Source organism: Symphodus melops, assembly GCF_947650265.1.
Source record: "Symphodus melops genome assembly, chromosome: 6".
NCBI classification, from domain to species: Eukaryota; Metazoa; Chordata; class Actinopteri; order Labriformes; family Labridae; genus Symphodus; species Symphodus melops.
The window spans coordinates 13,113,485-13,134,927 of record NC_136696.1 but is presented as its reverse complement, the minus strand read 5'-3'; the positions used below and the strand labels follow the sequence as shown (position 1 = coordinate 13,134,927).

The 21,443-nt window shown below is 39.5% G+C and overlaps 1 protein-coding gene across 2 annotated transcripts; it reads right to left on the bottom strand.

The window, feature by feature from the left end:
* Positions 1 to 661: 661 nt before the first annotated feature.
* rag2 (recombination activating gene 2) lies at positions 662 to 7,627 on the bottom strand. Of its 2 annotated transcripts, none has more exons than XM_079346842.1 (2): positions 7,562 to 7,627; positions 662 to 2,314 (listed from the first exon to the last, which is right to left on the bottom strand). In XM_079346842.1, the coding sequence occupies exon 2, from the start codon at positions 2,298 to 2,300 to the stop codon at positions 702 to 704; it is 1,599 nt and encodes a 532-aa protein (XP_079202968.1). In that variant the 5' UTR covers positions 2,301 to 2,314; positions 7,562 to 7,627; the 3' UTR covers positions 662 to 701. The 2 variants fall into 2 exon arrangements, with proteins under 2 accessions (XP_079202968.1, XP_079202967.1); XM_079346841.1 differs by lacking the exon at positions 7,562 to 7,627 and adding an exon at positions 3,865 to 3,980.
* Between the last annotated feature and the right edge of the window lie 13,816 nt (positions 7,628 to 21,443).

The window sequence follows — 21,443 nt, the reverse complement described above, 5'->3', positions numbered from 1 at the left end:
AATGATTGTGAAAACCCAATGGTTGTTTAGATTATTCTTTCAGGTTGCAATTCATTGTTTGATCTAATATTAAACTTATTAAAATAGTCCCATTTATGTTAGATGTTATTGATCAATTCTTTATACAGATATATAATTGTCAAAACTATTTGGACTAGGAAGAAATATTAGGAAATAGCTGTTTAGGTTATTGATTTCATTGTGAAAGTGGTCACAATTCTTAGGAATGTATATTTAAAAGAGTTCGAGTTTCATCAAGATATTTTGGTGGCATAAAGTGTGAGTAGAAAAAAATACAATGTAATGATATGAAAAACAGAATTTTTTATTTTTTTGATTTGAAGGAGTAATGAAAGACATAAAACCAGTGCCATTTCTTATTCAATTTTTTTTAATCAAATAATTGTATAAACAATATGTTTTATTGGAAAAAAAGTGTAAAGTAAATCCTTTAATATCAAATAAATGCAAAATAACAATTTCAACATTCAAAGGACAGTTATATACAAAGCTATATACTTGAAATGTTTTATAAGATACTCATCTGTCACTGATGATGAAAATTGTTCAAACCGAGTAGAGATCAATACTGTTTCATTTATTGTCCATAATCCTTTCACTTTCAACAAACATGACACATCATTAATATACTGGACATCATTAAACAGTTATATGAGAACAAATCACATTTAAAACAAGACTCAGTCAAAGAGCCGCCGGAAAAAGCTTTTCTTGGCAGGGGACATTTTGATTGTTGGGGGAGTCTTTTTGTCCTTAACCTTTAGGGGGGTCCGCTTCAGAGGCGTCGCCTGTCGCGGTGGGGTCATTTCCTGGTAAGGCAGGCCTCCGTGGTCCAGACAGAAGTACCTCTTGTTGCCCTGTGAGAGCCTGAGCAGCAGGATCTCAGACAGCTCCATGCATTGAGCATGGACCCAATGTCCCCCCTCCCCCCTGGAGCAAAAGATCATGGCTGGTCGGTGTAGCTCTGTGGAGTAGTATGGCTCCCACGTGTTGGGATTTAAGTGACAGTCAAGACAGCATTTGATCCAGTAGCCTGTGTGTGATTCATCCTCCTCATCATCCTCTTTGTAGGCATCTTCTTCTGCATCGCTACTCTCCTCCAGCTCATGTGGCTCACGACCAAAATAGAGTTCCTCGGAGTCTTCAAGAGGAGTGGAGTTGTCGTAATCACTTGATTCCTGGCTGCAGCCCTGCGTTCCTTCTTCTTCTTTGCCTTCTTCTGTCTGAAAGCTCACATGATAGACATAATGCATATCTGCCTGCGATGACCTTCCCTCTGTAGGAACAGCTAAAAGGAAGCTTCCTTCCCCTGCACTGCCTCCAAACCAAGTGCGACTATGGACGATATCTTGGGTCCACTTAGGTGGCTCAAAAGGCTCTAATTGAATCCCTTTCTCATCCAGAATCACAGCACTGCACTCCATTCTTTTCTGAGAATCTGACCGATACCCACCCAAAACAATATATCTGTGGGCAGGACCTGTACGGGTGATTATGGCACTAGAGATTGATATACCAGTGTGTAGAATCTCACAGGAAAGCAAGGGACTTCCCTGTAGAAGCTCAACACGCAGGCAGAAGAGTCGAGGGGGGCGGGAGTCAGACGTGATGGAGTGACCCCCCAGGAAGTACACACAGTCTTTTCTTGAAAAGGCCAAATGGAAGGACTGTCCATCACTGAGCTCTGGCAGAGCGTGTGCAGAGGAGCAACCAAACTCTAAGTCGAATAGGAACACCTGAGGAGGACAGTCCACAACGCTGTTCCAGTTCTGCGTGGTCCGCTCTCCGGCTGGCATGTAGGATCTACCGCCGAATAGCACACATGCTGTCTTCCCGTGGCTCTGAACTATGCTCACTGTGTGGCCATATCTGGCGCCCGGCACTTCTCCCACTAGTTCAATCTCTTTGCAGCGCAGGGTGAGCTTACGATTGCATCCTCTGCTATCCATGGTGAGCAGGTACAAGCTGGAGGAGATCTCATTATTTGGTGTACGGCCACCGTGGATGAGGTAACTCTCTGGAAGCCCATCATAGGGGTCAAGGCGACACACTGCTGGACACCGCAACGGAGGAAGGTAGCATGAGTCATTGGAAAAGGAGATGGCCCTCAACTTCATTTCGTTACATTTAAGCCGAATCCCAAAGACACCTGTTGGGCAGGTGCGTTTGGGCCAACCTTTCTGGCCAAACAGGAGAAGTTCTCCATCAAACTGCATCAGAGAGCAGCCAGGCTGCAGCAGGCTGGCACAGTTCACTGGAGTTACTGGTTGCAGGGTCATTTTTCAGCAGGTGCCTGTATCCAAACAAAACACACAAACACAACATGTCGATCAGCTGTTAGTTGTTTTCATTTAAAGGTTTTAAATTTTGACTTCCTGTTTTTCAACGAGACATCTGGAGGACCACGATTGTCATAATCATGATGTTTGCAAGAGTGTCTCTTGTGGACGGATGTGACATAAAGAAAAAAAAGACACCAGTAGCAAACGAAGCAACAGAGTCCGTTATACGCTGCTATAATGAGAATATTGGCCTTTATATCGATGCAACGCGTAGTCTAACGGAATATCACATCAACAATAGAGCAAAGAACATTCTGACGAACAGACGACGTAATGCTGCAGTTGAATTACTGTATTACTATTATCTGGATGATTTTCCACTTTGTTCTCACATAAACTCATTCGGATTTGCTGTGGAAAAAAAACTAGGGGTTATGTCTTAACAAAAAATGTATCTATTTGCATTCACAAATACAGCTTCTCTGGCAAATATAAGGAGTTTTCCAGCAAGTGTAAAACCCCCACGTAAAATAAACTTGCCTTTACTTCATCACTTGAATCATCGTCAACACAGTATCTTTAAGTTGCCCTGATGTTGTTTCACTTAGTGTGGCTTGTGCAGTGACTGTACTTAACAACATTTATTGATCATTTACGTAACCTTACACCACTTATTGACATGACACTGTTGATTTAGAAAGACCCAACACTTAAAACATGTGTTGACCAGTGCATACAAAGTGATGTGAGAACTTGGTGAGAAGATAGCGATGAGACTGCTAATTGTAAGACAGAAAATCTGCAGATTAACATGGCTTTTTTAAAAACTTTTAATCAAGTCTTGTCAGCCTTTTAGGTTCTCTGGGCCCATTAAAACCACCATATAATTATCATTGAAAAGAATTGAATAATAGCAGCTACTTATTAATGTAATTAAATATAAAGGGAGTTTGCAATAAATATGGAAGAATGGTAACTAGATATTTAAAGGAATAAAGAGCACAAACAACACAATAAATGATCAGCAATTCTAATAATTATAAGTACAACTCAATGTGCTTTGTGCTTTGTTTATGCTGCTTCTGCCTGCATTAGGCTACATATTGTATTCTCTTGTATTCTTCTTTGGAGACTATGACAGGAGCTGCTACACTGAGTCAGTAACTTTCTGGGAATGTTTTCAGAAATCAGCCTGACTTTGCTAGAAATTGCTAAAAAAGTTTTAGTGCAGTGCATTATTGGGCAAGGCTGCACAGCGTGAATATTGTACATGAAGTAAGTGTGATTGATTTTACCTGGAAAGTAAAATGAAATACAAAGTACTTCCTGAATGACATGTCAAATTGAATGACTACTATCTCTTTCATTGTTTCAAGTCTAAATGAATAGCATAATAAATTAACTGCTATTATAAACTTCAACAGCTTACTCATCATTGTGCTTCAATGAAGGGAATGGAGTATACAAGTCATCAAACTGGAACATCAACACAAGAATAATTCAATCGTCCCAGAACTGTTCATTCTTCCTTCAAATTGTATGATAATTTTAATATTCTTACCTTATGGGCAGGGATAAGATGCAGTGATTTAAGCCAAACTTAGTGTGAGTCCTCACACTTCAACTATTGTTAACATGAAGCTAAATCGCTCTTTATGAAACCAAACTTTGACAAAGGCAGACCCTGACAGAGTTTGTGAAGCTTCGTTGACTCACAAACACTTCCAGATCTTGAGGTTAACAGTCTGTGACTGCTGCTCAGTGGCAGGTGTGCTGCCTGAATGCATTTAGTGATTCGCTTCATTGATATCTCCGAATATCAGATATACCACAGACAGGACAGTGAGCTATTGTAAGAGTCTTGCTGTCTTCGGACTCATCTTGACCTGTGTAATACCTGAAGAAGTTAACCCTGAAGAGGTAGAAAACATTTTTTTCCAAGCATTTCATCGTATACATTGCAGCCCCCTGCCTGAGCACATTGCTTTCTGAATTCATCATGCGTTGTTGTTTTTCTACATGAACTTAAAATATTGTGTTGTCTGACACTAAAATAAACTTGCAAACAACATAAATAATTTAAACTAATGCTTATAACACTTTACAGTATGGCAGGAAATATGGCACCACATTTAGAAGGAAGTGCATTTTGAAATAGGCTTATAGTTCTAGTCATTATTTTTATTGCCAGAGAAGGGCACGCCTCATCAATGAATTGTGAATTGTTTCCTACCTGCCCTACCCACTCCCAAATTCATTGAAAAAAACAAAGTCTTGAGATGCTTCCCAGTGAAATATTGAGTTTACAACTATTAATTAATTAACACTTAATCTAAAGCTGTAGACACGTTGATTAGAGGGTGCATAAAAAGAATAGTTTCAATGTACAAAAATGTCAACAACAAAGAAAACTTATCCAAAAATATTCTTAACAAAAGTTCATACAACCAGCTTTAGAAGTCCACAACAAATGTGTACTGCATGTGAAAACACCTGCTACGCAGCTTTTTTTCTTATCCTATAAACTGCTGCAGATGTAAAGACTCTGCAAAGAAAAGTTCACAACGTTAATTTAGACCCTAAAAAGAGCAATTTTTTGTATTTGTTTTATTAAAAATGCCAAATAACTTGAATTTATAGAAAACATACTTCATGTGGATTACTTTCGTAAACTGTCTACTAATCTCAGACTTGAAGCCTTAATGCAAAGTTTTTTGAAAAAAAGAAAAAAAAGAAAGAAAGAATAAAGCACCTTATCAACTTTCTAAATAATCTCTGTCTAGTTTGTTTGTTGGTAATGAAAAATGTAAATAAGCAACTGGAAAGTAATTCAAACATGACAACAAACATTTATCTAATAGGAAACTCCATGAGAACCAAGGTTTGTTTATAGCGTCTTGAATTTAATAACTATTAGGTATCTAGTCATTTCAGATTCACAACTGTAGCTTTGCTTGTGTAGCTTAAATTGAATTATTGTTTCTGTATCGGTCTTCACTCAGCCTTCTTATTAACTTTATATTTCACCTCATTATTTTAAACATTGTTGGCATTAAAAATGTTTTGTTCCTTTAAACACAGTCACACTTATCTTTTAGCATTCTGTTAATTGCACTCTGCCTTATGCATAAAAAAAAACTCTCCTTCAACTCTGAATAACATGCTGTGGCAGGAGAAAGGAGAAACCAAAAGGCATTCTTCCATAATGATGAAGTCATTGTGACACAAAAAGTCTGAAATCCTTTTTACATGTCGATGTTTTCAATATTTGAACTACTATAGGTGAAATCAGTGATTTTTGAGCGACACACACTGATGCCTAAACACACAGAGAATAACAGAGCTGGAAGCAGATGTCTACAAACTCATTAGCATAATGTTTTTGTGCACTGAGCGGCTGAGAGAGAAAACTTGAGGAGTGTGCAAAACAAAAAAGGCAGAAACCACAAGTGCCTGGAAGACCGTTACAGCTTGAATACACAAAACAGCCGAGCACCTGTGTGTCTAAACTGACGTTCACAGAGCTGGAAGAGAAAGAATTTACTCCTGTTAACGGAGAGGATATAATGCATGAATTCAGATGTCAGCAGGAGTGTTTTTTCTTGTTTCTTTATTTTTATGAGAAGTTTTTCCAGCCGTATGAATTCCGCCTTGGAAAAACAAACCTTTCTAGTCACCTCGAGGCATCCACACAAAGCACTGTTGAAAAGCACTGCCTGCTATGTCGCCACAGCTGGGATGTGCAGAGAGTGAGTAGGAGGCACAGCAGCGGTGTGTGGCAGACCCCAGGCCATGCAAAGGATTTGTACATAATTGATAGAACAAAGTAATTAGAATCTATGGTAGCACCTGTTTCTGTCCCATGTAATGTATCACTGCCTGACTGTTGGTACCTTGCAGCATGGTTTTGAAGGATGGCGCGGTGACACTTCTGATGTTCTGACAATCACTGTGCAGTGGTGTTTATCACTATTTAATGCTCTGGTAATCGCTCCCCTTCTGCTGATCGGTGCCAGTGTGGCACTACCATCTCACTGGATAATTTTGCCACGTGATTATGGTGACTTGTAATATCACATTAGAGTCAGAATCAGCTTTATAGGCCAGGTATGTGTAACACATACAGAATTTAACTCCGGTAGGTATTTAATTACATTTAGAGTTTTCAGGATTTTCTTTCCTGTGGACATTTATTAACAATTGAAAAAAAATAATTAATTGATTAATTAATTAATTAAAATGGATGTTGTAGAAAGCCTCAGACTCAACAGCTTGCCTTAGCTTTTAGCTTGTTGTTTTGGTTTTCAAACAGCAGTTTTAAAGTTTTAAGGCTTTCTTATTACTTTGGTCCACCTTTTTAGAAGTTGAAAAAGACCCAAACTAAATGGTTACTTAAATGGCCAAGTAAAAAACATATTAAATGTGAATCAAAATGTGAATGTCATTGCAAGTTCTCCACTTATTCTGTGTGTGCAGTCACAGGAATCAATAGTATATTTAACAGTCTACATAGACTTATCATGTCTACTTTATCTTTAAATAATCAGAAATGTTTTGTAGTTCTATGTATTTTTTTCAAAAACTTTATTAAGTAAAACTATTCTTGTCTTATTTATTGAGGTTTCAGAAACAATATTATTAAAATCACAATTTAGTGACTCTAAATTACTAAAAGTAAGTAATGTGCCAAAGCTATAGTATCAATTATCTGAGAAGAGGTTAGGATTTTGGTTTGGGACCTGAGGTGACCAAACAGGTAACACGGGGGCCCAGCCCCCCCATTTTGCCACGGCTTTGGTTTGGCCCTTCCAAACACCTTTTATTACAGAGGAGGCTCCCACAGTTTGAGGAGCCCTGTGTGTGTCTGTGTGTATTTGGTCTCTGCTCAGGAATTAGCAACCTGTTTTAAGAGTACTACTGTAGGTATTATAACTTTTTAGTATCTGCTTTCTTAAAACAGTGTCTCTTTTATTTGAAATGAACTTTAACAATAACATGTAAACAAGATGACTGGTTCATAAAGAACCTTTATCAATGAATTTGATTCTTTGTAAGAATAAAAATAAATCAGAAAGTTACACTTTATGTTACTTATGTACACAAAATTCACAGTCTTATTTTTGTTACAGCGCAATCGTATGTTATTGGTAATATTATTTAGTTATTTATCATCATAACTATTCGCGATGCCACGAAATCTAATGGACATACCGGTAGTTTTTTATCCAGGTTTGATATACAGAATAGTTCAAACTTACTTGTACGCACCCATTCACGCTGGATCCGTTTCTGGAACGTCAGCACAGATGACCCATGATTCCTGATCAGCTGTACATAATGGGAGAACAACAAGATCAGGGCCTTTCAGTGTCTTTATAGCCTAAAGCTTATGTGTTGGCCTTAAAATGACACATGTATTTGCTTTGTTAAAATGACACTCTTATTACTATAGTCAGGTTTTTTGTATTTGAGAGGGACTGCCATAATCATGATCGAGGAAGAATTTACATAAAATCATATTCAGAAAAGTACCCTCTGTCTTGCACAACTACTTTTGTAAGACATAGAAATCCACAGTCTGTCTTCCATGCTCAGTGTTTCTTTGCACCAAATCCTTGTCTCCTTTCCTATTGGTCTTGGATTCCTTGCTCCTTTTAACATGTATCTCCTCAGTTGTCTGTGTAGGTGAACAGAAAGGTTTAGTTCCCTCACTGAGTGGCAGGATGCCAGGAGTGCAGTCTGCCTTAGATACATTGGCACCAGACCAGACACTGCTGGAAACCCTGAGGTGTTTTTTAGGCTTCCTATAAGCTCTTCTGAGTCTTCTTCATTCAGCTTTCTTCATGGCAGTGTCACAGTTCATGGGCTGTGACTGTTACATGATGAGGAGGTAACCTAAACGCATGTTTTAAGCTGATAAGCTTAGATCTGCAGTCACCCAGCCTCTCTTCTCCCTACACAGGGGACGAGACAACATGAGTGTGACCCTGCAATTTACCTCACTCCTGTGGGAGATCATGAAACAGAGGAAGATCAGGGCAGGATGTGACAACAGATAGACAGCTCTTGTGGCAGGATCTTGTCCATGGATCAGGTTTTGATCTGTGACATCTTGACCCTTACTGTGGCAGCTGATGAAGAATTGAGAGAGAAAACCTGCTTAAAAAACTCCTCCATTATTCAAACTGACAACTCTAAGCTCCTCCAATATTCAATGAAAATGTGCAATTTGAGTCTGTCCAATAACACAGTATGCAATACTGAAACATAATCTGCAATACACCTGTGATATCTTACTGTTCATACTGCTCTTTGTTTGATTATTATCATTAAATCATTATCTGATTCTTTTTCATTTCATTTCAAGTAATAGTTCTTTTTGATATTATTATTAATGAATGAGAAGCAGCATTTTTAATGAGTGCACTATTTATTACCCCAACAATTTGGACAATAACAAAAATAACCAAAATTGACAAAGTCAGTATAGCGGGTATTTCCACCATTTGCTGCAATGACAGCTTGACAGTGTTGAGTCTAGCTCCTAACTAGCCTCATGATGTTGCTCTGAGTTAATGCGTTCCACTCCTCTACAAGTGCTCTATGCAACTCTACCAAGGTCCCGTGGGGGTGGGGTATGAGCATTCAGTCGCTGCTTCAGCTGGTCCCAGACGTGCTCTATGGGGTTCAGGTCAGGGACATTGCTGGCCATACCATATGAGGCACTCCGACTTTCTGAAGTCGAGCTGTGACAATTCTGGCACGATGTGAAGGAGCATTATCATGCATGAACAGAAAATTGGGGGTGTACTGGTGCAATTGGGAGATGATGAGGAGCTCTATGCTGTCTCTGAGGTAAGAATGTGCAGTGACTGAGCCATCTACAGTCTGGTCCAGGTTAAATGGTCATGGCGGGGTTTTGGTGTCGGTGTAGTCACCTGCAACAGTCGTCCGGCCAAAGCGGTGGAGTCTGTTGCGAATGGTTTGTCTGGAAACCCTCGTACCTCTCACTTCTTATAAACAGGCCTGCAACTTTGTGGCAGTAGCTTAACTATCTGAGTGCATAGGTCCTTAGGTACTTAGGTCATCATTGCGGTCCATCACTCATGGGGCTCCACTCCTGGGTCTGTCATGTGTCTTGCTGCAAGTCTGCTGATGACCCTTTGAGAAACAACAAGTTCACGAGCAAAATCTGACTGTCTTCTACCGACCTGAAGGCCCACTATGGCCAGGTGGCACTGCTCATCCTTTGAGTGTGTGTTTATGGCTGCTTGAATGATGAACTAGGAATGACTTACTGATAATACCATCTTTTTAAACCCCAGAATGTCGAAATTGATGCCACATTGAAAGGGGTTGTGATTTTTTAGTTTTTGGCATTGGCTCCAATATGTAAGGTGCACTGCACTCAGTTAGGCCATTACGTGGAAAACACAAAATGAAAACACCCTAATAAAATTGCCTCCCTATCCCAAACATCACTGAAGTGAAACAGACACCTTATGTATAAAACCTACTCAGGACCTCACAATATCCCTAACTTATTGTGTGTAGTTATTGTTCTTGGTAAATAGCTTCATTTCTTCAACAGTCTTATACTTATTGCTTTATCTCTACACGTCTTAGTTGATGCATCTTTTTTTTATTGATATTCCTATATTTCTTTATTGTTATTGTGTTTAAGAGTACACTGACACTAAGGCACATATCAGGCATACGACAGCAACATACAACAATGAACTGACACAGAAAGGAAGATTCACAGACTTTATTCAGACTGCCGCTCAAAGGCGATTTTTTCCCCCAAATCAGATCAGAATCTGATCTAACTGACTGACTGTCCACATTACAAATTGCAAGTGACCAGAAGCGATCTCTTTGTCCATATTGACATGGTCTGATCCACGTTGATTTCTATGGTAACAGGTTACGTCCAGGAAATACAACAACAAAATGGATGACAGAGAAGTATGTTTATTTCTGATGCAAACAATTTTGTGGAGCAGTCTGCCCACGGGCTGTTGTTTTCTTACATGTTTGTTTTTATTATTCTTGCTGTTTTTTTCCAAAGTTAACTTGCTGAATCTACGTAGTTATTGTTGATGGTGTCGCGTTGCGAGTGATGCAGACGACACATTGAGTCTGATCTGTTGGAATCAGATTTGAATCGCATTCGCAGCCATCTACGTATGTGGTTTGAATCAGATTTGGAAAAATCTGATCTCATATGGCTTTTTGTGTCCAGAAAAAACTACGTACAATCTGGAAGTGCTAAAATGCGATTTGGAGGTGCAATGTGGCCTGTGCTCACAATGCAGCAGGATAATCCAGGCAGCCGTGCTGAAACATACCTCTCTTAAGCTTACCAGAGATCACAGTGATCAAACAAGCTGGACTTTAGGTGTAAAGTGTGCTTAGGTACGGTATGGATTGTCAGTGTAATTGTGCGCTAAATCTGCCTTGGGACTATCACATAGCTCCTGACTCCTCCCCTTTTATTATCCCGTATGTAATCCATATCTCTTCTCATGTTTCTTCCACTTCCTCATTCCCACTTTCACAGCCCACACACTTGCTGTTCACCAATTAGTCTGGTTCTGCTTGTTTAAAGAAGGTTGCCACAGTTTTCCTCATGATGGATTCATACTTTGTCTAAAATATAATACAGTTCGACAAAGAGGGAAGTCTTGAGAAATTAATTGACAAGTTGAGAACAGTTTCCATTCATGCAGATTTTCCTCGTTGAATAACCTCTCCTGTCTCAAGCTTCCTTCCTTTACCTCTCTGATTCCTGCTGTGAATCTCCACAGTCCTCTCTGATGCAGCGAGTCTCGATTTTCTTTAAGCAAATGGCCCAATTGTTTCAGCGCAATGGAGTTTACTTCGGATGTGTACACTGAAGCATGAACAGGACCTCAGGCAATGCCAGGTATTGATTTTGCCATGATTCTGATTAGGCTCCCTGTTGCAATCGATACCATACATCACTGAAGTACGTGCTGAAACTGATGGTCCCAGATAGGATCCCATATTTGGTTTCCAATTAATTTATTTGTTGATTAATTTTAAGATTAGAAGGCAGTTGAGTGAGCACCAGATCCCTCAGCATAAAACATTTCAGCATGAAAGCTTTCAACCGTCCACTCACATAGGACATCGCATGTAACTAACACAGTCAATAGCAGCACTCGATCATCAGGATAACATTTTATAGACTGCAAGACACTGCAAACTGTATGATAGCAGCATGAAAGATACTCCTCTCATCCAGCTTTTTTCATTGACTGTTTTATCTTATTGTAATGAATGATGGGGCTGCCGCTTTGAAAAGAAGCAGCTTGGGGGAAACGGTAGTGCACTGGAGGAGAGCCTGGAGGTTATTAGAACTATATTCAAACAGACAACACTAGCATTTAGCTAATGGACATACTGATAAACTAAGTAGATATATATTTCCTAAAAGGAAGTGACAACACTCACATTTTAAGATGTTGAATTTTAATGGTGATAATATTAAACATTGTACCCATTAAACATGTACAGCACTGATAAAGATAACCAGAATTATGACATACAAATTAAACTTGAAGCTTGAACTTCACAGGGTTTCTAGTGGCTGTTGACTCAATTGTCTTGAGTAAAGTTTTTTTTTTTTACTTTTTACCTGGACTTTGATAAACTTTATGTTTCCACTAAAAAAACTTTTCTCTGCCTTTTTCCTCATTCATGCAGACTCAGATTTGCTTATAAAGAGAGGTGTTCTTTAAGTAGAGCATAATGAAATTCGGGTTATTTGAAAATCAGCTCGTTTAATTGTGTGTATGGATCTTCATTTATGCCAATTTATCCTACTTTTTTTCAGATTATGTTGAAAATAGGGCTAGAATATTGCCCTGCGGCATCCATATGAGACGACCAAAATGCCATTTCATGGAGGATGGTTCTTTTAATCAAGGTTCTGACAGTAAATGGGATTCACTGAGCTTTTCCAATTTTTGCAAAAAAGAATGCAAAACTCAATAAAAGTTAAATGCATCTTTATTCAAGAGAGTGTACTCGACAGTTACTAAGTCTTTGAAAGACAATTACGTGTCACCTTTTAATTTATTAGGAAATAGATGATATTAAATGCTTATTATGTGGGTGATTAAGGAAGCCGTTTCCTTTGAAATAGTCTGTATTAAAATTTTTATGCTCAATCAACATGCAGATTGTGTTGCTGTCCTGCTGTTGGCATTGAACGTGTAGCTCTTCCTGTTTCATTATTCTCAGTATGGCATCCATTTCAATGCTCTGACCTTGATCACAGACTTCAAAAACTTATTTGTGTTTATTTGTCTCATGTTATGCACAGTGGAGACGTGCCCATTCAACAGACTATGTGTGACTCAATGTCGGCTGTTTGAGCGGAGTGGTATGCGAGGATTGTCTAGTGTGTGTGTGTGTGTGTGTGTGTGTGTGTGGGGGGGGGTCTTTGTAATGTCTGCCAAATGGTAGAGGAGTGATTTGGCTGTTGACTCTCTGTTGCCACTCCGAGATGCTGACATAATGGAATAGCTAACTGTGAACTCCCACCTTGATTAGCATGTGCAATTATAAATATGCTGCCGTAAGCGTAAAATCAGAGTGGAAGGAGGCTTTCTGGAAAGTAGCTGTGTCTCTTTGACACTGAAGGAGCCTGTAATTGCCTCAACCACATGATCAATGACTGCTCAGCATTTGGCACTTGCATAAATCAGCCTGTCTCAAGGCTATTTGGGCAAAATATGTCCAGTTTAAGGAGTTGTACGTTTGCAGTATTTTGTAGCCCTTACACAACAACAATAAATAAATGAAAAAATATTATATTCCAAGTTCTGTGTGTATTTGTTTCAGGATCTCTCCAGTCTATCCATGTTTGGGACTGACTTAAACAGATGTGTGTTTAGGTTCATGGCTTACATGTAAAAAAAAAAAAAAAAGACAATCATCCTCAAGAACAATGGTTTTTAGTGTGGCATGGTGGACAACAACCAGTGCTGAGGAGAAGAACACCCATGGTACTCATGCTCAGAGTTGTTTGTCAGAGTGTCCTCGGGATGACACGTTTTCTCTTCCCGTTTTCAATTTCCCCCCTACCTATCCTTTGTATTGGGTGTCAATTCTGGCCTGTCGATAAAACATGTGAGGTTATGTTTGTCCTAATTCTAGTATTCATTCCTGTCCACACGGAAGATGGCGGTAATGCACCTATAAGCCGTTTGCCAACAGTCAATAAACGCTAAACAAAGACACCATCTTTTGTTCTTTTTACCAGGGAAGATTTGATTAACAAAATAGGAGAAATGTTTTACTATTACTTTCAAAACATTTGAAATAAAGTTTAAACATATTGCAGTATGATCACCTAAATGTGAGGTGATGTTATTAGAACAAAAGACAGTTTGTGGTGTGTGTTTTGTTTGGGGGTAATAAACATCTAACAGTAGACTATGACCAAATATAAAGCAATACTAATGCTGGCTGGCTGCAGTTACTGTAGCCATTACAGAAAACTCAAACGATTAAAATTCCACTACAGTCAGGAGGAGACTAGCAGCATGTATGAATGCAAGGTTTTGTCTGTCTGTGGTTTTCAAGACATTTTGGGATGTTTTACTTGGGATTTTATGTGAACAGAGCGACAGTCTAGTTATTGCAATTAAGTGCAGATAAATCTGGAGAAATGTAAGATTTGTAACAGTCAACCCTTAAGCATTACTTTTGGACATTCTGTGCTCATCCTTGCTTTTTCTCTAACATGTCTCTGTGAACGCAGCTGGCTGGAAACAATTTTAAGGTTGATAGCTTATCAAGGAGTGACAAAAGACAAAAAGCAATACACTTTGTAAGTTAAGGTTAAAAGGTGCATATACTCTGAATTTATGATGACACATCTACCCACACATGAAGCCATCCATCAGTCTAAGTAATGCAGCTAAAATGTCTTTTTCATACCAATTGATCCTGCAGGAGTCTGAGATTGTGTACTGTTGTATTTCCTGTGTCTCCTTCACAGAATAGTACCAGGCCCATCTCCTGAGTTAGCTACTCATTCTGTCAAGGTAGACCACCAAGTAAAGCACCCAAACTTCCCAACACAACCTCACGTCTGTCTGTCTGTCTGTCTGTCTGTCTGTCTGTCTGTCTGTCTGTCTGTCTGTCTGTCTGTCTGTCTGTCTGTCTGTCTGTCTGTCTGTCTGTCTGTCTGTCTGTCTGTCTGTCTGTCTGTCTGTCGCACTCTGGACCTTGTGATGCAATACTAAGGCTGCACAAATCAGCGATCAATGTAATGATCCTCTCTTCCACAAACCCCCTTAAAAATGTGTGTAATGTTTAGAAAGGGATTTCAGAAATAGAGTCTTCGGATATCTTGGCAATTTTAGCTCAAGAGCAAATAAACATTACACAATAAGATTGGACTCCCAACTGCATTCATTCAACTGTTTTCATAATTTTGCTGATTCAATGACTTCATTAGAAGTGATGATTATCTTTAATATTTCCTAATAATTATGACGAGACATTAAGCTGGTCAAGTGCCTCTTAAATGGGTACTGCCACCTCTGACTGCGAATAAAAAAGGAACTGCTCCCACACGGTGATTTTAAACAATGACCAATAGCTTCCACTCTGTGCTTTAATAAAAAGAGCTTCAAAGAGATAAGTAGGAATGTTATTGTTTTTGAGGGTTACCATTTTAAGGTTTTCTATCCAACTTTCTCACCAACAACAGTAGGAAAAGTACAGGAAAGGATGTGATGAGATGGCGCAGCGGATGGTTGCCACGGTACTGCGCTCTCTCGTATAGTTGTTGTGTGTTTTCTTTTTTTTGCTCCCCTTCTCTGGTCTCTTTCACCAGAGAAGAACTTTTACACAATCAGCAGTCCTCTGCCGAACTGTTTTAACTGCATCTCATTGAAACACAAAGTCAAACAGAGATTCTTGTCGGAGATGCCGCAGACGAGTTAAACGAGCATACACGCTCGTTAAACTGAGGTAGTGGGGATTACGCACTGCGCTTCCATCCATTCCCTGGGAAATAAGATGGACAAACTGCTGCTTCTAAACAAAAGAAACACGGATCCGCCACCCTGTGTTTTACTGAAACCTGGCTCAGTGAACACATCCCGAATAGCTCACTTCAGCTCCTCAGCGTAAAAGAGCTCTCTGGAAAGATGAGGGGAGGCGAAATATGCTTGTACATAAACCAAGGTTGTTGCACAGATGCCACAGTGTTGAAGCAGACGTGTAGCTCAAATCTGGAGTTTTTTCATAAACTGTATATATATATTTTTTTTCACCGCGGGAGTTCTCCTTGTTTGTTATGGTCTGTGTTTAAATCCCACCTTAGGCCTGCATAACAGAGGCGTTACAGCACCTGGCTGACCAGATCGCAGACATGGAGAAAAAATATCCTGACTCTCTGCTCATCATTCTAGGGGATTTAACTGAACACATATAACCCACAAACTTCCTAAATACAGACAGCATATTAAGTGCCCCAACAGGGGAGCTAACACACTGGACCACTGCTACACAGTAATAGAGGAGTCATGTCGCTCTGTTCCCCGTGCAGCTTTGGGACTCTCTGATCACTGTCTGATTCATCTCATCCCAACCTAGAGGCAGAAGTTAAAAACTGCTACGCCTGTAGTAAGGACAGTGAAGAAGTGGACAGAGGAGTTAAAGCAGGAGTTACAGGCCTGCTTTGATTGCCCTGATTGGAGTGTTTTTGAAGCTGCATCAGAACATCTTGATGAACTCACTGACACTGTGACATCGTACATCAGCTTCTGTGAGGACATCTGTGCTGACCAGATCCTTCTGCCCATAAAACAACAACAAGCCATGGTTTATGCCTCAGTTTAGGAAGCTGCATCAGGCCAAGGAAGAAGCCTACAGGAGTCTTGACTGGGACTTCACTCCCCCTCTCACCATTCTGAACAGCACAGTGTCTACTGTATTATTATCCTGATCAATCTTGAATTGTCTTTAGCTGCTAGTTGTTTGTCCGAAACCTTTGAACTGAGCAGGCACAGGAGTGTAGTGTTAGCTTGTCTACCTTGGTCTGGCCTCTGAGAGCAACAGTACGATTTTGGGGCCTTCTTGTAATAAGGACTTTGATTCTTTAGTGCTGGTTTGATTGCAATGTATTGTATTGTACCAACATGCTGCTGATTTATCTGTCTTTTCAGTGAGAACATCTCTGAAGAAGGTTAAATGGATTTACCAAGCATGCAAGGAAACAGCATCGAAAGCTTGCATGCTGACATTAATCAACGTTTATCTCACCTGCTTTCTGCGACAAGAATTGTCACCTATTTTCCCCTTTGGCAGCTCACAGCTGTTTTTCTTTAAATGGGTATGATGTCATAATAATTGATTCCAGAAAAATAAGAGCCCCCCCCCAAAAAAAATAAAATAAAATAAAATCCTGATAATTCAGTAAAAGTTTTGTTTCCCACTCCTAGAAATGGACTAGATTGTTGCCATATAGATATCTGTGTATAAATAAAAGTTTATAATTGCATCCATAGCTGCAGGTTCACCAAAGCCCACTGAAATGCTTTTTGGAAATGGATTTGGTTTACAAACAGAAACCTGAACTCCTCAGATACCTCTATATCTAGTCTAATTCAAAATTGGATTATTTAGAATATCTTTGATTGCCAAACTCAACAGTAAGAAAGGTTTCAATATTTAATAGTGTTGGCACGTTGAAATTGATTGAAATCCCCTTTTATGAACACAGGGAAGAACATAATTGTTTCCCCTTGCCAGTCTTTGGCACCATCTGCTCCTTTCAGTCTGCCTTGTCTTGGCCATCACAATTGCAACAACGTCTGCGGATATTACGTCCGTCCACTATTAAAAGTCATTTTAGCCTTTGTTGTCTTTGCTTGTGGTGTTTATTGTTCAGTTTTCTACCCTGTGTCTGCTATCTGCCATTGGATTCCATTAGCAAAGTGACAGAGATGTGATTAAAGCCAGCCCAGGTCTTTTAATACAGCTAAGTCATCTGTGATGTCTTCCGTATGTCTGCCATCACACTGTTCCTCAAGTTATTGTCTGGGGGCTTTTTTCCCTCCCTGAGCTGTTGATGTGGCTCGCTGTATGTGTTGGTCTATTTTTTATGCACTTTGCAATGGTGAATATCGCTATTTGACATAACTAATAAGGCCTTTCAATTTGATGGAATTCTCTCTCAGTGGAGCCTGAAGCCTGTGTTTTCTGTCAGGGAGACGGAGCAGTTTGCTGTGGCAGTGGGCGGAGCTGAGAGACAGATTGTGCCAAACAAAAGTGTTGTGTTGGCAGCACTCGGTTCCACTTCCAATCCCTTCAGGTTATTAAATGTATGCTTGCAATGTCTACTGGTTGAGAGTAAAAGAAAGGTAAATAATTACTTTACAAAATTATCATTTCCATGCATAATTTCATTGTGATACAATTCAATTACATTGATAAACAACTCCTTCAGGAACAACTGGAGCCTGATTTTAATTGAACAGCGAGTCATTTCTCATTTCAACTGATTTGATTGTCACACTCCTGAATTGCGTTTGATGATCCCACAAAACAAACCCAATGAGATAATCATTTGCAGTGTAATGCTGTACTTATTCTAGTCTAAAGGAATACAAGGGGTTTGCCAGGCAGGTAAGAGAAGCTGTCATTCCTAATCAGGCCGAGCCAGCAGAGCATTCAGCGCGAAGATGGGAAAAGCTGGAAAGCAGGACTTAATGGTTTTGTCTTTCCACATCTCTCCATGTGCCTGTCTGAATGCAATTAAGGGTCCTCTGGTGGCAGCATTCATTACTCTGTCAGCGCACCTGGAATGACTTCAGTTGAAAGCATTTACATTTCTGTGCACCTCTTACCCATAATGCTCTTGTATGGCTGGTCAAGGGAGACAACAAACAGGATGATTCGCCTTTTGTTTGTCATTCCATCATGATCTAGGTGTTGTCCAACTGAGAAGGTGAGGATGATGTCACACTGACACACCTGCCTCTTTCACTGGGTGCAACTGTAACTGACCCTCACTTCCAGGGGCCTTAGGACACAATGTTTCAGCACAACCTTTGCTAATAATGACACCCGCCAGATACACAAACATAATGATGTTAGTGGTGAAGAAGCTTCAAGACAAAACATTTCTCAATTTAAACTTTTCATGATTGACCGTACGTTAAATTAATGAATTATTAGAAGTCAACCCCCATAAAGGAGAAGCCAACAATATATATCAGCCACTTACATATTTTCTGACTGTCTAAAAGTTCCAAAGTTATCCCAGATTAATTGTGCTAAACATGAAACATTAATACAGGAATTTCCAGAAAAGCTTTTAACATAGCTATTTTGGTTAGTTATGTTGCACCGCCCACTTAGCCACTAATTTAGTAGTAATTTAGGAGTAAACTTCAACAGAGGAATAATGCTTCACATTTAGTTGGGAGATGGGATCAAAAGGTATAAATGCATCTCCTGAATACAGTGCATAAATGTCATGTCCTGTCGGTGTTTGAGTTGAAAAATGTTTAACAACAGATATTAAGCAAGCACCTAGCAGGGCTGTTTGTTCTTTTTTTCCAGTTTCCCACTCACTTTAAGATTTTAGCAGCAGATTTCTTTAGCTTTATCTCTTCCTGTCATGACCCTGACCTTCTGACCTTTGCTAGTAATAATTAAACTGGAGAAAAAAACATCAGATTTGAAGCTGAAATGAAACAGTTACCAAAGCAAAAAGGTGAAATTTATGTGTGATAATTGTAGTATAAAACATCTAGCATGAGGAAAATGGATTTTAAAAACCAAAATGCCTGCTAGTGGACTGCCTGTAAATGGATTGGTAAACATTTCAACCAATCTAGATGGGATATGGTAGATTAGAGATTTAGGTTTAAGGTCCTTTAATGACATGACAAGAACTGAAGCCCGTGTGTAGGAGTGTGTGTGAATGTGTGCTTGGGAGTAAATAAGGTGTGCACTTGCAGGGGTATATGCGTGGTATGTTGCCCACTGGGTGAACATGCAGCACTGTAATTAATTTCATGTCACCACACTCTGAGTGTCAGGGCTTTTCTGTAGAAACAAATGGCTAACAGAGGTGGAAACCTAAGAGGTGATGGCAAAGTGTGTGTTTGCTAATTACATTTGGGTTGGATTTATGTTTTAGTTCCTCCCACTGATTTGACTTTGCTGTGACTTTTTTTAGCACGGTAATTATTTAAAGGCTTAGGTTTTGTTCCCTGACTGTAGCTGGCTTTCCAAGACTCTCTGTTCAGTGTCATCAGTCTTATGTGTCACTCTCTGATGCTGTTCTCTTTTGTACCTGAGAGTTTGTTTTCCTGCATGATAGCCTCTATACTTGAATTGTTCAGTGGAGAAGAATGGAAAATAAATGTTGGGTTTGTGCTAGAAAGAGAAACTAAGTGTGCGTGACAGGATTAGGCTGGAGTACATACTGCAGAAAACAGGGGAAAACATTTTGCTGCATAAATGTTGGTCGACTCTTTACTTTAAGACATTTAGAAGAATGTGTTCACGTGCATACTCAGAGACCAAAAGGACAAAATCTTACCGGGATACATCAAACACTTAGAGCAGGAGAGAAGAATTTCACAGCATTGACACACTTCTGGCACCATTGTGTATTATAAATGAGCCCATTATCCATGTGTCACTTACATTTGAATTAAACAAAGACACTCGCAGAAGATCATTTCAATATCCGATTTTGTATTTTAATACTTTTGTTAATCTCCGTGTTAGTTTTAATTAAAAGCAGCAAATGAACTGAAAAATAAGCCCCTGATTTCTTTTTTAATGTACAATACATTTTGATATGATGAAGCCCTGTCTTTTGTTTGCATGTGTTTAAATGCTCCTGTTTTTGTTTGTTTGCTTGAATAACATGATCCAGTTCCGATAGTAGGCTTACTCTTGCAGGTACCGCTACCCCCCAGGTGGTTGTGGTCGCTGAGAAGTAAAGGGCCATGACCACAGCCTTTCAGTTTGTGCAACCCCGACAGGAGAGATGAGGATTTAGATAAAAGGGCACCCCCAACCCCTGTGTGCCCCCACTGCTGTTTGCAGGTGCACTGTTAGTGGGCCACCAACAGTAACACCCAGGTGATCATGCTCAGAGAGGGCAAGTCGAACAGGAGAGAGTCATGGGGCCTCCAACTGGCACAGCTGTGCATAGTGTGCATCTCTTTTTCACTCAAAATCAAATGTTGTTTATGTGTTAGATAAAAGCTATCCATACTCACCTGGACATTACATATTTTAAATACAAGAAAACTGATGAAATGGGAAGATATAATGAAAACCATTCCAGATGATAAAGTGCACTTGTAATAAAATGTTAGTCTGATAATGAATACCTAAGCTTTTCACATGTCCATCGTGTTAATTTGTAAACACTGAGAAACACCGGGCCTTGGCTTTTCATAATTCTATATATTTATCACCCTAATACAACAAGCAATGCTGCCAGTTAGCTCAAAGTTCTGCCAAGCAGACAGCAGCTGGAGAGCCACGCGGCTGAAATTGTACAAGCAACATATGACATTCACAGGACATTCACAGGAAAATAACTTTTAGCTAAGCCAGATGGATAATTGGTGAAAATCATGGTAATTGGTTAGAAAGTGTGTTTCTTTGACACACAGAACCCAAATGTGTATATGGAGGATGGTGGAGAAAACTGTAACTCACCTGCCTGGTGTTATTTCAGGCCTGGATGGAGGACAAAGTAATTTGTTCATTTCATGGGCAGATGGAAACCAGAGTGACAGATGATTCACTTTACTTCATCTTCTCTTCCTGTTATGTGGCTAATTCTATCCCAGATCCTTTGTTGACGTCTGTTATAGCAGAAACAAACAAGTACAAACACTGTACAGTGCCATGGCACTCCTGTGATGATGACAGACTGTAATCAGCTCACTTATAAAGTAAAAAAAAACCCCGCAAAGAAACAAAAACATTCTGCTATTAAAAAGAAAAGGCATACAATTGTTTTTAGCAAAGAACACGGCTGGTTAGTATTGAGAATTATTTCAAGGCATAATTTGTGTTACTTGAGGAGGAGCCTATAAGTAGGGTATATTT

What these genes read in the sequence shown, in the direction of transcription:
- rag2 (XM_079346842.1), bottom strand. Translation starts at nt 2,300, where the DNA reads ATGACCCTGCAACCAGTAACTCCAGTGAACTGTGCCAGCCTGCTGCAG.